This window comes from Stigmatopora argus, chromosome 17 (assembly GCF_051989625.1).
Source record: "Stigmatopora argus isolate UIUO_Sarg chromosome 17, RoL_Sarg_1.0, whole genome shotgun sequence".
Lineage (NCBI taxonomy): Eukaryota > Metazoa > Chordata > Actinopteri > Syngnathiformes > Syngnathidae > Stigmatopora > Stigmatopora argus.
The window spans coordinates 14,715,530-14,731,565 of NC_135403.1; the positions used below are offsets into that span (position 1 = coordinate 14,715,530).

Sequence of the window (16,036 nt, forward strand, 5' to 3'; positions counted from 1 at the left end):
TTTTCTTTAAAAAACGACATAGTAGAGTAAGGTTTTTTTTCTTAAAAAACAATATAGTATAGTAAGCCTTTTTTTTTCTTAAAAAACAACATAGTATAGTAAAGCTTTTTTTCTTAAAAAACGATATAGTATAGTGAGGCTTTTTTTTCTTAAAAACGACATAGTATAGTAAGGCTTTTTCATTAAAAAATGACCATTTATATTAAAGGCTATCTTTTTTAATGACCAATATATAGTAAGCCTCATCTCATCTCATTTTCTGAACCGCTTTATCCTCATTAGGGTAGCGGGGGATGCTGGAGCCAATCCCAGCTGTCTCCAGGCCAGAGGCGGCGGACATCCTGAATCGGTGGCCATACCATCTTAGGGTACAAGGAGACGGACAACCACGCACACTGTATAGTAAGTCTTTTTTCCTTAAAAATGACCATGTATAGTAAGGCTTTTTTTCTTAAAAAACGACATAGTATAGTAAGGCTTTTTTTCTTAAAAAACGACATAGTATAGTAAGGCCTTTTTTTCTTAAAAAACGACATAGTATAGTAAGGCTTTTTTCTTAAAAAACGACATAGTATAGTAAGGCTTTTTTTCCTTAAAAAACGACATAGTATAGTAAGGCTTTTTTCTTCTTAAATAAAAAATAAATAAAATAAATAAATAAAATCAGACTTAGGCTTGTCGTCATCATTGACTAGACAAAAACCTAATTGTCATCATACCCAGCTGCGTATGACGAAATTGAAGGTGCTTCTCCACGAAGTGCACTTTTCTCAGGCAAGAGTTCAGACTTGCTGGCATTCTGCCGTGATGTATACATCGCATCACCTCCCGAGCGCAACCAGCTCCCGGCGACTGCGAAGGATTGCCTCACCGATGCCAACAAAGAATAAAATGGATCACTTACCTCCCACTGTCTTCCTTACTTACCTAGTCAGCCAGCAGGAGGCAGATCGCCGCCCAACGTCCTTCATCTATCCTCACCCCGAAGTTGTTACACCGAGGGGATTGTGTGTCGTGCTGCTGCAGTTTAGAGTCCTGATGGCTGTGGGGAAGAAGCTGTCCTTAAGCCTCTTTGTCCGTGCCTTGTGAGACCGGTAGCGCCTGCCAGAGGGAAGCAGCTGGAACAGGTCGTGACCAGGGTGGTCCGGGTCCCCAACAATGTTCCGAGCTCTGCTTAAAAAACGACATAGTATAGTAAGGCCTTTTTTTCTTAAAAAACGACATAGTATAGTAAGGCTTTTTTCTTAAAAAACGACATAGTATAGTAAGGCTTTTTTTCTTAAAAAACGACATAGTATAGTAAGGCTTTTTTTCTTAAAAAACAACATAGTATAGTAAGGCTTTTTTTCTTAAAAAGCAACATAGTATAGTAAGGCTTTTTTTCTCAAACGACATAGTATAGTAAGGCTTTTTTTTTCTTAAAAAACGACATAGTATAGTAAGGCCTTTTTTTTCTTAAAAAAAACGACAAAGTATAGTAAGGCCTTTTTTTCTTAAAAAACGACATAGTATAGTAAGGCCTTTTTTTTCTTAAAAAAAACGACAAAGTATAGTAAGGCCTTTTTTTCTTAAAAAACGACATAGTATAGTAAGGCCTTTTTTTTCTTAAAAAACGACATAGTATAGTAAGGCTTTTTTTCTTAAACGACATAGTATAGTAAGGCCTTTTTTTCTTAAAAAACGACATAGTAAGGCTTTTTTCTTCTTAAAAAACGACATAGTATAGTAAGGCCTTTTTTTTCTTAAAAAAACAACATAGTATAGTAAGGCTTTTTTCTTAAAAAACGACATGGTATACTAATGCTTTTTTCTTAAAAAACGACATAGTATAGTAAGGCTTTTTTCTTAAAAAACGACATGGTATTATAGTAAGGCTTTTTTTCTTAAAAAACGACAGTATAGTAAGGCTTTTTTTCTTAAAAAACGACATAGTATAGTAAGGCTTTTTTTCTTAAAAAACGACATAGTATAGTAAGGCTTTTTTTCTTAAAAAACAACATAGTATAGTAAGGCTTTTTTTCTCAAACGACATAGTATAGTAAGGCTTTTTTTTCTTAAAAAACGACATAGTATAGTAAGGCCTTTTTATTCTTAAAAAAACGACATAGTATAGTAAGGCCTTTTTTTCTTAAAAAACGACATAGTATAGTAAGGCTTTTTTTTCTTAAAAAACGACATAGTATAGTAAGGCTTTTTTCTTCTTAAAAAACGACATAGTATAGTAAGGCTTTTTTCTTAAAAAAACGACATGGTATAGTAAGGCTTTTTAAGACACTGCAGTTATTTTGGAACTGTTTGATTCTGACCGGACGTGGATAAACAAGAGTGACTAACATTTACACTTGTTGTAATTGTGCCCAAAAGAGGTTTTCTTTACTGTTGTGCTTGGTTTTGACAGCATTGCAACAAATTGATGATAATAAAAATAGAGTTTAGGTATTTATTGAGTTGTTGTTCAAAACAAAAAATAAAGTTGACAGCAGGTAAAAAAGCAACAAGTTAGTGATCGTGAAATCGTCCCAAAGCATTCTATTAAGGACTTACAATGATATGCTGTGATTTATTTCACTGGAATTTCTTTCAATTAGTGGCTTGTTACTCAATTTGTTTCTATCTCTAGCCATCGGGGAGATATGAGATGCTGGGCCGATGATGAGCTAGTAAAACTGTTGCTATTTGAAATTGGGCGACGTGATTTTTAAAAAAAATCAACAGGTATAGTAAGGATTCTTTTTTTTTTTAATGACCATGAATTGTAAGGCATTTTTTTAAAGACCATGTATAGTGAGGCTTTAAAAATGACCATGTATAGTAAGGCTTTTTTCTTAAAAAAACTGACCGTGTAAAGCTTTTTTCTTAAAAAAAAACTGTATGAAAATGAAAAATGATCATGTATAGTAAGGATTTTTTCTTTAAAAAACTGACCGTGTAAAGCTTTTTTCTTTAAAAAAAAAACTGTATGAAAATGAAAAATGATCATGTATAGTAAAGAGTTTTTCTTAAAAACAAGACCATGTATAGTAAGGCTTAAAAAATGACCATGTATACTAAGACTTTTTTTTTAAATGATCATGTAAAATAAGTAAATGTATAGTCTCATTTCATCTCATTTTCTGAACCGCTTTATCCGCATTAGGGTAGAAGGAAACAAAGGAGGATGGATTTTATGTACAAATAAAAAACAAATAAAAAATATTTTTGGTGAGTAAAATGTGGCTATATTCCTAAATAATATTTCAATTGTATGAGGTTATTATTGATGCTTTTTTATATGTGTCGCATAATACACGTTAGTATTATGTAAACAATGTAGTATTTTGATGTGTCTATTTTTGATACGCATTCCCCACGTCAGAGTTCAAAGGTCGGCTCCACCCTTCAAAATGGCGGATGAGCCAGCTGCCAGTCCGCTAGTAGACTTCAGGCAGCTCAGAAGTGACCATTTACCGAAGAAAGACCTGATCAAGTTCTCACAGGACACGGTACGTTGTCATTTGGGGATTTCGAAGCCCCAGTTGTCATTTGAAGAGGGCTTTACGACGGTAGTAGCATGCTTCGATCGCGTCATGTGGCCCAACGTGGATGATGCAGACAGTCAAATGTTTGCAAACAAATTGGCTACATTGCGTTACCTACACCTCTTAATGTTTCATTCCATTGTGTGTTTCAGTTCCTCAACGAACACGGATTGCTGGGAAACATCAAGAATGGGGCCATAACAGCCAAAAAGGAGCAACTTGTCGACGCCATAACGAGCTGTCTTTGTCAGCAAAGTGAGTCATTTTTAAAAAATAGTAGTTTCTATTTACTATATCCGTGTCGTCATTAAATATCAGCGTTCGGTATTCACGGCTTTGCTAAATTGGCTTGTTTTTCATTATGAGACATTCCAATTTTGAATGCAAACATTAACTGGCTTGGCGTTGATTTTTTTTTTTTTTTTGAAATAGCAACAACTTGTGTGGATAACTCACACCCACATAAATGCCATCAGTGGAGGTGTAAGGAATAAACAGTACACTTTTATAGAATATAGACATTTCCCTTCACTTTCTTAAAGGAAGACCTCAGGGCTTGGACCTTTTCATTTTTTTTTAATTTTAAATGCGTTTGAGACATTCAGTCAACAAAAACGCAGGGGCCGTTTTTCACTTGAGTTTAAACATATGATAAAATAACAATTTTCCCTCATTATAGGTCTCCAAACTGGTCCTCGAGGGCTGCTGTGGGTGCAGGTTTTGCTTCCAACAGATCCAACATTAACAGTTTAACCTATGAGGTTTCTGCTGAAAAAATAGAATCCAGATTGGTGGAAAGGTTTCTTCTTACAGTTTGGAATGAAAACCTGCACCCTCCGCTGCCCTTTCTGGAATAGTTTGGGGACCACTGGTCAAAATGAGCAATTCTATAATCATGCTGTGTTTTTTGTAGAGGTTTAAAGCCACGGACGGACACGGACGGTGGAAGAGGTGACAGCTGTCAAGAAGTCAAGGCAAAGGTTGTGGACGATGTAGGACCCAAGTGTTTCAGGTTATTGATTTTCTTGTAATGCGTAATAAACCTCCTCATTGTGTATCTTGCTTCTCTTCAGTGTCCACCCAAGTTGACCAGACAAACTTTCCCAAAAAGGGTGACAGTGGTGGACGGTGGCACACTTTTTGACAGCAACATCCCCTCAGGGTCCCTATCCAGTATGCTTTCCATATCTCCCACCACATTTGAATCAAATGATCAAGGTGTGATGGAGGACATGGAAAATAAACTGGACTGGGGCCCTCAAGGACTGCAGTTGGAGGTTATTTATTTTCTTGTAATGTGTATGTTGCTTCTCTTCAGTGTCCACCCAAGTTGACCAAATCAACGCTGAAGAAAGATGACCTGACAAACTTCCCCAAAAAGGGTGACATTGGTGGACGGTGGCACACTTTTTGACAGCAACATCCCCTCAGGTACTTGTCATTATAGAGCAGGTGTCTCCAACTCTGGTCCTCAGTGTCCCTATCCAGTATGCTTTCCATATCTCCCACCACATTTGAATCAAATGATCAAGATGTGATGGAGGACATGGAAAATAAACTGGACTGGGGCCCCTGAGGACTGCAGTTGGAGATCCCTCTTATAAAGACATTTTTAAGTCACCCAATATTTTTTCCTCCTAGGCCTTTAATTTTGTGTGCGATGAAGGCCTGCTGACTGAGGAAAAGAGAGCCTTTCTGATGTTGGTAAAACATAACTTTTTTTTTTACTTAACTAATCCTGGACTTAGTCTATTGTGTGTTGACCCTCTTTTTTTATTTTCCAGAATGCCAAGAAGAGATTCCTTGTCCAGCAACACATATTGAAATGCTAGCTGGCTTATGTGGAAAAATAAAAGTTCTTGATATGTACATTTGCATTCTTTTTTGCTAGTTATATGAAGAAAAAACAAGTGGCTTGACATTTGAAAGTTTTTATTCAAAGGTACACATTGGTATGGACCGTCTTCTCGACCTGTAGACAAGATTAAAACATGTTGAAATTTTTCTAACACTTAGGCTAAAAAAAAAACAGTTTTTTATTTATTTAAAACACTTAGAAATATTTCAACATACACTTAGTCAGAAAAAAAATGGAAGCAATTTGGATTTTTTTTTTTTTAAACAATTAAAAGACTTAGAAAAATTTCAACATAACACTTAGGCAAAAAAAACTGGGCTTTTTAAATGATAAAACACTTCGAATATAAACACCAAAAAAATAAAGGAAAAAAAAAGACCATTGAGGGTCTTGGGTCTTTTTTCTCCAAGTGTTTTAACAAAGACAAATGACACTCAAATCTCTTTTATTAAAATTTCTGACTGAAAAAAAGAAGTGAGATCCTCCTTACCTTAAGGATCTGGTCACCATGAGCCAGAGAACTCCTGACTTCACCTAAGAGGAAGGAGAGTAAATTTAGTCAATAAAATAGATCTGGATGAATACTTGGATATTCGACAATAAACGAACCTCTCAGAAGACTGCGTTCAGAGATGAGGCATCACTTGGAGACCCTCCAAAGTCTGGACATGGACCTGATGTGTGCAAAAAAAAAAAGCAAAAGTTAGCATATATAGACACTGGAGATTCAACAAATAGACTTACATTTTTGTTGTTAAATCTAGTTTTACCTTGATGAGAAGACCAAAGATGATGCTAAACGGGGGAAACTCCATTTAACAAAACTATTTAGGAGTTGCCAAACAACTAATACAGGAAGAGAAATCTTACAGAGTTCAGCGACGCCGCATCATCTTCAAGTGGGCAACCTGGGAAGATCACCTGGACATGGACATGGACATGGACCTGATGTCTGCAAAAAAAAAAAAGAAGCAAAAGTTGTCATATACAGAGACTGGAGATTCAACAGATGGGATTAGTTTTACCTGTAACCTCAAGGGTTTGAGTGTCCTGGGGCACACAGGAAGAGCTGCATCTTGATTTAACCAAGCTATTTGGGAGTTGACAGAGAATTATTACATGAAAGAGAATTATTACAATAAATGATCAAGATAAAGAATGAAAATAAGTTAGTGAGTGAGTGCTCCGTGCTAATTTCCCTTTTCCAGACAAGGCGATTAAATATACAGACTGAAGTTAACACATAGGAGAAAATTGCCTTAACAATTTTGGATTAAAATGATTTGTTTAGCACTCGCAGTGAAAACTATCAGTACATACATCATTTTGGAGTGAGCCTTTAGCTAACAAACTGTCCGTTGATATCTCGGCTTTGTTTGAATCCACTCTAAGTCTTTCTACACGACTCGAAAATGGAGAAAACAGACTATAGATCTCTTAGTATTAACATCAAGACGACACTTGTCGTGGTCAAATGGAAAGCGTTGTCGTGACGCTAATGCTAAGATAGCTTGTCACATGTGGCACAGAGCCCAAACTTAAATTGTCGACGGTGCGGTCAACCTGGCATTAAACTTACAGATTGGTTGGCGGTTTTGCTACATTGATTCCTAAAAAATCTGCCGGTAGCGTGATAAAAATGCACTTAGGCCAGTAAATGGCTCGACGGCTTACCTTGTTGGCGTGCTACACGGCCATCTGCATGGACATGGCTGTTGGAGAAGACGAGGCACTGCGCATGTGCTTAATTTACACAGCTTCCTTGAAGATAGGCCACGCCCATATTAGCGACATCTAGTGGTTAAAGACACGATCTGAAACATACATGGTCATTTTAATACAAACCTTACTGTGCGTGGTCATTTTTTTATTTTTTTATTTATTTACATAAAGCCTTACTATACATGGTCATTTTAATAAAAAACCTACTGTGCGTGTTAATTTTTTTTTAAAGCCAATGGTTGTTTTTTTTAAAGAAAAAAATCCTTACTATATATGGTCGTTTAAGAAAAAAGCCTTATCCTTATTCATGGTCGTTTTTTATTTTAAAAAAAGGCTTTCTATATATGGTCGTTTTTATTTTAAAAAAGCTTTACTATACATGGTCGTTTTTTAAGAAAAATGCCTTACTATACATGGTCGATTTTTAAGGGGAAAAAGCCTTACTATACATGGTCATTACCAATAATAAATAAATAAATAAAGACGTCAGATATCACCAATATTACTGGAGAGAGTGACTTTCCACAATTAAAGGGGGGAGAGAGAGAGACGTACGAAAAGAGGGGGTGTTACAGATTATACTATAATCTGTAACAGCCCCTCTCTATATATGTGTATATTTTTCAAATAGACACCAAATATTTCAACAATATATAAAACGCTTGAATGAAAGGGAGAAATGAATTCATTTTGCGTACCGATTATCCTCACAGGGATCTTCCTCTTTGATCTTCAACACCACTTCTCCTGGTGAAAGGGGAAATGTGGAATAATAATGACAAAAACATGTATACAATTAATATATATACATATACACAAACACACACCACCACCCATTGTGAGCTGACCGTCAGTATTTTCTGCCACTTTAGTTTTCGTGCTATTTTTTGGGTATTGCGCGGGCGTCAAATAAAGAGGCGCACCGTTTGATCATTAGGAAACCATTTATTACTAAAAAGTAGAGTGAAGGTGCTCTCATGGGCAGCAACTACTATAATCGTCAACAAAATCACCAGATTGGACCGAGCCACGTCTTTGTTTTACGGGGGGGACGAAAAGAGAAGAAGAAAAAAAAAAAACACGACGAGGTCGACTATGTACAGGAAGTTGTCGTACGTGGAGGCGCTTCCTTAAGAAATCCTCCCGGTGGCGTTTTTGTACACGGAACGTTTGAAAGCATGCATTATTTACAAGACTCGGCGTAGGAAGTGGCAGGATGGACAGACAAAAAAGGGAGCTTGTTGGGGTTTTTTTTTTTTTTTGCGTGTGCTATTTACAAAAAGGAGAAAAGCAGGTCAAATCTTCTCCTGGATGAAGGCGTGCTGCAGGGCCTGGTTGATGCTGATGCGTTTGGCCGGGTCCAGCATGAGGGTGGCGTCCAGGAGGTCCTTCAGCTGCATCACCTTCTTGCGCTGCTCCTCGGGGAGACGCTGGCCGCCGATCATGTCGCCCAGGAGGTCTTTGGTGGGGTTGATGGTGCTCATCACCGTCACCTTTTCCTGAAAGGTAACAAAACGGGAGCACCCAAGAGTTGTATTTTGAGAAAATATTTTTGGGGGGGTGAAAAAAAAAATAAGTTTTTGGAATTTCAAAAAATGTCTATACCAAGGGTGTCAGATTCGGGTTGGTTCGCGGGCCGCTTTAACTTCAACTTGATTTCACGTGGGCCGGACCATTTTAGATATAATATTTAGATTATTTTTTTAAATGGATTAAAAGCCCTGAATATTCCGTTTTTTTATAGATCTAAAACAATGTTTATTTCAGCTTTTTTAAAATATATTTTTAGATTTTACAAAATGATTTTTGAACTAAAAACACAAAAAAACTGGATTAAAAAATTGCAACTCGTACGACTCGTACGGTGTTTGTAAGGTTTTTTGGGGGTTTGTAAGGGGAATCATAATCATTTATAAGGGCAGTTATCGGCAGAGGTTGACAGGTATGACTATCTATACTCCTTGGTAATGCTTTAAAAAAAAATGGCTGCCATTTTGACCAACGTCTCCCAATTGGAGCGAGGCGCCTCACCCTTTCCGTGACTTTGTCCACTTCGATGTAGAGGAAGTTGAGGTTCTGGTCAAAATGTTGGTCTTTGAACAAGCCTTTACGGATCATCTGAGGAAACAACAACAACAACGACGATATCATCACTCTGTCCGCTAACGGTAAGAGCGAGCGGCGCATCCGAGCGAGCGACCGACCTTGTTGGGCATCTTGCCCTTGACGTCCATGGCCAGCTTGATCATGTGGTTATTGGACGAGCCCGGGAATAGGATCTTCCCCGTGTAGAGCTCGTACAGCGTGCAGCCCACCGACCACATGTCGATGCCGTAGTCGTACGGCTTGCCGATGACTGGCGGGAGGGAGGGAGACGGACCCAAAGACGGTGGTGAGGAGCGGGGAAGGGGGGAAAAAAATGGCCGCCGCTTTGGCTTCCACCCTCCCTCGGGAAAGGCCGCTTACTGATTTCCGGCGCTCGGTAGAACCTGCTGACCAGGTAGGGCGTGATGTCGTTGTCGGCCACGTGCGACGCCGAGCCAAAGTCGCACAGCTTCAAGATGGTTTTAGACTCGTTCACCTGGCCGGGAAGAACATTGAAATGAGTGCCCAAAGCATGGAGACGTTATCTTGACGATGAGGTAACTCGTTCGTTAATGTTTAAATTTTAGCATTGGGGGAGAAAAAAAATGAACGGAGAAAATTAGGGCCTGAATAGTGCCTCCGTCCTCTATTTAAATAGTAACAGTTAAAGAAAAATAACAATGGCATGCACATTTTTACTTAACCTCCTAAGACCCAGACTCTTGCAAGGCAGGCATTTCTGATATTTAGGCTAATTGTGACCTGGCGAGTGTAAAAACAAAGAATGATCTTTTTACATGATGTCGTTTCTGAGGAAAATTATGTCCACATCATAAGTGGAATTCCAAAATGTAACATTGTAGTCTTGTGACAACCCAAAAAAGTGATGTCCACAAATGTGGACGCCAGGTCCTAGGACAGGGGTCGGGAACCTTTTTGACAGAGAGAGCCATAAAAAAATTCAGATTTTCTAATGTTATTTCTTGAGAGGCATTCTCAGAATTGAAAAGTCAAAAGACATGAAAATGTGTGATTTTTTTTGGTCATTTCACCACTTTTAAAGTACAAAAGGTCTGAATTCTTTTGACAACATTGTTATACTGTTGCTAATGAATCAGTATCAATAATATTATGCATGCAGAAGAGTAATAAAACACCAAATTATGATTAAAGTGGTGGTAGAGGTAGTGTCAACGCCACAGTGACGCTCCTATTAGTGCGTTTGGGACTCAACTCTATCACCAGTGATTTCCATATTTTACCTCACAGGTTAGTGGAGAGCCATATGCACCCATGGAAAGAGCCACATATGGCTCCCGAGCCATAGTTTCCCTACCCCTGTCCTAGGAGGTTCAAACAAAATTGGCAGAAAAAAAAACCTTTTTCCTATTTCTGAAAAAGGGTTAGTACAATTTTAAGTTGGCCAATGGATTTGTATTTTTTTTTTTTTGCAATCTAGTATCCTAAATGATGATTTGAATGTTACCAGGATGTTGTCGGGCTTGATGTCGGCGTGCAGGATGTTGCATCTCTTGAGCAGCTTGAGGGCCAAGAAGAGCTGCTGACTGTAAGAGCGCACGGCCTTGAAGTGCAGGCCCACGTCCTTGCCGTACTTCTTGAGAACTTCGCGCAGGTTCATGCTGAGCGGCTCGAAGACCAGGCACAAGTGCTGCTTGTGGTAAAAGTGGCGGAAGAGTCGCAGGCAGTGGAACTTGTCGTCCGGGTCGGCGTCGTTCAGCTTCTTCAGGAACTCCAGCTCTTTCAAGCCCGTCTTTTGCCTGAAGCCCACGTTGGGTTGGAGCCGCGGACGTGCCGAGCCGGCCGCCGGCGGAAACGGCGACGACTTACATGAGCTCGTTGTTGCGGATGATCTTGACCGCCACCTCCTGGCCGGCCCGGGCCACGTCCCTGGCCCGGATCACGTTGCTGAAGACACCCTGGCCCGTGTAGCCGTACACGTCGTAGCGCTTGTCCAACGTCTCGCCGATGTTCACCCCTTTTGACGGAGAGGGGCCGGACGGTCACTGTGGCGCCTGGGGGGGGGCGGGGCTAATTTCCAAACAACTTACTGTAGTAGCCTTCGGCGTCGGTCCAGTTGTCCCTGAGGTTGGGGTTCTCCTTGAAGTCCTTGCCCACGCCGCAGGCTCTCATCCGGGCGCTCTGCCAACATCACAAGAGGAAATTGAAGGAGGGCCTTCTTATCGCTCGACTGAGATATAGCCAAAACGTTGAGGAACGTTCGTCTAGGAATTATATATAAAAATGGAATGTTTATTTATTAGCTCGAGAGCGGTTAGAACGTCGGCCTCGCAGTTTTGAGATTTAGGGTTTACTCCCTGGTGGGTTCCGGCTTTTAAATTAAATGGGGAAAAAAGGATAAAAAAGAATGAAAAGACATTTTAATGAATTAAAAAAGTAGAAAAAAATGTGAATTTTGCTTAGTCTATTGCGATGTCACGTATTTGAACTCTTTGGCCAATCCAATCCATTTTAATTGGGTCAAACCATCGATTCCAGCCTAATGCCATTAAATGTTTTTTAAACCTCTTTTACAAACTCTATACCACAGGTGTCAAAGTGGCAGCCCGCGGGCCAAATTTGGCCCGCCGCATCATTTTGAGTGGCCCGAGAAAGTAAATGATGAGTGTCAACTTTCTGTTTTATGATGAAATTCAAATGGAGATTGTAGATTATTTCCTGTGTTTCCTCATTTTAATTCAATAATTGCAAACAATTTGTACTCATTTGAATGTCCAAAAATGATCTATCGATTAGCACGATCGAGAAAGCTGTCAATTTATTAATGGATTAATTTTGGCAGCCGAGTTGGAAGACATAACGGCCCTCCGGATGTCATCGAGACGACCACGTGGCCCCCGACAAAAAAATGAGTTTGACACCCCTGCTCTATACCGTGACACCCATCGAACAAGTTCAACTCAACAACGGGCGCAAAAGGGACTCACGTCAAAGTCCGCGGCGAACATGTCGTCCGACTCGGTGAACATGTCGGGCGCCGAGGGCTTCTTGGCGTTGGTCCCTGCCGGAGAGGAGAGGAAGGAAAAAAGAGGGCGAGAGGTGAGCGATGGCGTGGCCGCCGCCACCGGGTGGTCGCCGCGTTTATCCGTTTATCAATGTGTTTGGCTGGACATACTCTGCAGAGATCAAAACAAGCTGCGGGTGGGAGACACAGCCAGGCTTTTTTTTGGATAACAAGCCAGCGACTGAATGAACACATGACAGAAAGACACACCATTAAAAGAACTTTGCTCGTGCTCCGTCCAGAAAAAGAAATCAAATCATATTCTATTCAACGCGAGCGAATACACCATGACGTTCCTAAAATAAAAGAGAACCAAATTGATTTTTGCTACCGCTGTCACGGGCTAGCTAGCATTTATGTTGTGCCCATTCAGCCGGAATACGGTAACGTATGGAAAAAAAAACGGTGGGATTCCAGCAAGAAGCCCCCGTCCATCCTCACCGTCTCTCTCCTGGGCGATGAGGTTGTGCTTGGCCTTGATGTTGGCCTCGAACGTGTTGAGGTTCTCGCGCTCGTATTCCTTGACATCGGCGGCCACTCGCTCCAGGATGTCGTCGGGCGACGGCGAGCGGCTGCGCGTGCTGCTCTGCGGGCTGCTGGGCTCCGACACCATGTTGGCGTCCTCGCTGGTCGCCTTGTATTTCTGATGGGCGGGGGCGAGGGCGTTACACGAGGCGGAGAGAGGGAGCGCCGGCCGACAAACGCACCTGCACGATGGCCATTCGTTGCTGTCGGCGCTGTTCGATCAAGGCCTCTTCGTCGACCTCTTCCCCGTCAAAATCGTCTAAACTGTAAAGGACATTTAAAAAAAAAAAAATCAAAATAAAAAGGGGCCATTTGTAAAGTTGTTCCGCTTTTTGAGATGTTACCCACTTGTCGTCTTCCGAAGACTCTTGGTCAACTTTCATGCCCTCGGAAAGACTTCCTTTGAACTTGTCTTCGTCTCGGCTGCGTCTCCGCCTCCTGCCGCGGTCACGTGACGCCGAACGCCGATACTGCCGGAGCCTCCCGTAGCGGTCTCTGTCGCCGGACCTGAGGGATTGTTAACGCCAAAAAGCGTTGGTGGAAGCTGGCAAGAGCATTGCAAAGTGTTTTTTTTTTCTCTCAGCCACCCTGCTTTTCCCTCTTCCACCCATTTTTTCCCCCATGTAACTATTTTCCCACCCTCACCTGTGTATGAGGGGAGACCTGCTGCGTCTACGGGGGGACGAACGGGAGCGTCGGCGCGGCGACAGGGAGCGCCGCCGGAGCGGCGAACGGCTCACCCTGCGGCGCGAGGGCGCCGCTGGACTCTTGTCTCGCGAGCGATCGCCAGCCGTCCCGGGCTCCGGGCGCAGCCGTTTCCTGAGGGGGGGGGGTCGGAGACGCTTAACGGGCGAAAATGGCGAGGCGGCGTGTTCTCGGCGCGTCGGCTAACCTGGCCGGCGACTCCTGACGCTCGGCTTCTCTCCTGCGCGGCACCGGCGAGCGTTCCCTCCTGGGCGGCGGCGGGAGCGGCGACCTGACCCTGACGCGGTCGGCGGCGCCGGACGACGCATGGCGCGCCTCTCTGACTCGTGGCGAGGCGCTGCGCTTCCTGACCGGGCTGTGCGGCGGCCGTCGGTGCGGCGAGCGGTTTTCTTTGCCGGACGAGGCGTCCTTGGACGGGGACTTGTTTGGTCTCTTGTCTCGTTCGGCGTCGGCGCGAGCGGCGGGCCGCTCCCGCGCGGGCGACCTGGATCGGCCTCTGGCTTTTTCCTGCGGCGGCCGCTCGTCCCGGTGCGGCGAGGGGCGCGCTTTGTCAGCGCGGCCGCTTTTCTGCTCTAGGGGCGACTTGCCGCCCCTCTCCTTGGACCTGTCGGCGCTCTCCGAGTGCTTCCCGTCCTTCGAGGCGCTCCTGGCGCGGCCCCGTTCTTTACCGCCGGCGTCCTTGCCGCTTTTGCCGACCTTCTCCGGCTTGGCGTCCTTGGCGGGCCGCTCGGCGTTCTTGCCGGGGCTGTGGCGCTTGGAGGCGGTCTTGCTGCCCTCCGACGAGTCCCGAGCGGATTTGCCGGCGGCGCGAGGGGAGGAGACGGCCTTCCCCGAGCTGGCCCTCCGTCGCCGCTCGCCGTTTCGGACCCGAGCGTCGGCCCCGTCTTCTTCCGAGCCGGAGTTGTAACCCTGCAAGATGAGGCCCATGCCCGACTGCACTTTCCCTTCCATCAGCTGGCTGTCCAGCTCGGCTTTAATCATGGCCCTCTGCTTCTCCAGGTCCTCCAGCAGCGCCCGATCGTCCACGCCGGGGTTGCCGGAGGACGGGGAGCTTTCGCCTTTCTTTTGGCCCGCGGGTGCTAATACGGCGGTGTCGGCGGCGGGGGCGGCCTCCTTGTTGCGCTTGTGTTTTCTGTGCTTGTGGCGATGCTTGCGCTTGCGTTCTTTGTCCCCCTCGGGGCCGTGCTTGTGTTTTTTGTGCTTGCTGCGATGCTTGTGTTTTTTCCTCTTCTGTTTGCCGCTGCCTCCACTTTGCTGCTTGGAGGCCTCCTCGACCTTCTCGCCGTTGGTCTCGGCCTCTTCCTGGTAGGAAAAGGAACACACGAGGTCGTGACGGAAGCATCAATTGTTATGAGATGTCACGGCGCCGAGAGTGGATACCCACCTCTTCTTCCTCCTCTTCCTCTGATACATCTCCGCTGTCTTCATTGCCACTTCTCTCGTGGGTTTCCATTTCTTGCTTCCTGTTGGGGAAAGCCACAGATTTTTAGGCATATTTTGAAGACACTTAAGTAGGCTTTTGCTTGTGAAAATAACAGCTCACGCAGGTTTATATAGTACCTCTCATGTACACAAAAGAGAACGCAGACACAGTAACCAATAGCAACTAAATGGAGGCTATTTTTTTCTACGACACAATACACTAAATAACCTTCTGTCGAGTGAGCTTGTCACGCTTTTTCAAGACTACAAACGTAATTCGTAGATTATTCCCCTAAAAAGTGTCAGAAAAACAATGACCTACCACCTTATTTATCGACAGCCAGTGAATTTCAAGAGGAACCGTGCTTCTCAAGGCTATTTATTCAGCTGAAGAACAGGTGGCGACGATCATTCGAAGCAGTAAAACACGTCAAATTGCAACGCTGCAGCTAGATATTAGCAGTATTTTCAACTTTCCGCTTTCAAAATGGGTTTCCTGTATTAGCTAGGAGATGCTAACCGAGGCTAGCAAAGTTAAGCTTCACCGAGTGGTGCATTTTAACGACACTAGTCAATTTACAAAGTAAAAAATGGACATTTTGACCAATGTCGCGCGTTTATCGCAAGCGCTAAAAGCGCGTAAATACAACAGTGAAGGGCTTTATAACTACGTCTGCGAGACGTTCAAGCCAAACTTAATGCTCGCGGAGCTAAGCTAAGAACACTGGTGTTACCTAAACAACAATAATAACACTTTGCAAAGTAATCCGCTCGGTGACTCGGTTGATTAACAAACAAATATGGCTCAATTTTATAAATATGAACGTACAGTGCTAAAGTAAAGGACTTACACGTGCTCGTTGAAATTATTCATTCTACTCGACGCGATATCCATTTCGACGTCGGCCATTTTCCACAACCGAAGGACCTCTTTTTCTTCTTCGCCAATAAACAGCAGGACTGTGGCCGGAGCGCCTCCTTCAGGGGAGGCGAATGACTGTAATTGCAAGAGACATTAAACTCCCCTCTTTCACCACCAGGTTGTGCTAAAGCACCATTAAATTATAAGCAGACAGATAAGTAGGGGGTACTTGTACGTATTTTGTTAATTTACTCCGTCAGTTTTAAAATTCATTCAAACTGATTGTTTTAAATTGT

General features: G+C 43.1%; 1 protein-coding gene and 1 long non-coding RNA gene across 7 annotated transcripts in view; one reads left to right on the top strand and one right to left on the bottom strand.

Moving 5' to 3' along the window:
- LOC144091706 (uncharacterized) overlaps window positions 1–3,342 on the top strand; it is a 131,682-nt gene extending 128,340 nt beyond the window's left edge. The window contains exons 2-4 of one of the 5 annotated variants that reach the window (XR_013305826.1): window positions 283–402; window positions 932–1,443; window positions 2,118–3,342. This is a non-coding gene — a long non-coding RNA (uncharacterized LOC144091706). Of the gene's footprint in view, window positions 1–282; window positions 403–723; window positions 1,444–1,730; window positions 1,859–2,117 lie in introns of those variants that run through there. The other 4 variants (XR_013305825.1, XR_013305827.1, XR_013305824.1 and 1 more) reach the window with 4 other exon arrangements.
- A 2,091-nt stretch (window positions 3,343–5,433) lies between these two features.
- Window positions 5,434–15,885, bottom strand: prpf4bb (pre-mRNA processing factor 4Bb). 2 transcript variants are annotated; one of them, XM_077624397.1, is made up of 22 exons: window positions 15,730–15,885; window positions 14,841–14,919; window positions 13,644–14,758; window positions 13,397–13,570; window positions 13,100–13,258; window positions 12,934–13,015; window positions 12,668–12,869; window positions 12,150–12,223; window positions 11,253–11,343; window positions 11,032–11,179; window positions 10,670–10,961; window positions 9,565–9,679; window positions 9,303–9,454; window positions 9,130–9,216; window positions 7,797–8,597; window positions 7,051–7,190; window positions 6,402–6,466; window positions 6,247–6,321; window positions 6,147–6,171; window positions 5,986–6,050; window positions 5,867–5,910; window positions 5,434–5,490 (listed from the first exon to the last, which is right to left on the bottom strand). In XM_077624397.1, the coding sequence occupies exons 1-15, from the start codon at window positions 15,786–15,788 to the stop codon at window positions 8,394–8,396; spliced, it is 3,033 nt and encodes a 1,010-aa protein (XP_077480523.1). In that variant the 5' UTR covers window positions 15,789–15,885; the 3' UTR covers window positions 5,434–5,490; window positions 5,867–5,910; window positions 5,986–6,050; window positions 6,147–6,171; window positions 6,247–6,321; window positions 6,402–6,466; window positions 7,051–7,190; window positions 7,797–8,393. The 2 variants fall into 2 exon arrangements, with proteins under 2 accessions (XP_077480523.1, XP_077480524.1); XM_077624398.1 differs by having other exon boundaries at window positions 6,121–6,171.
- Window positions 15,886–16,036: the final 151 nt, after the last annotated feature.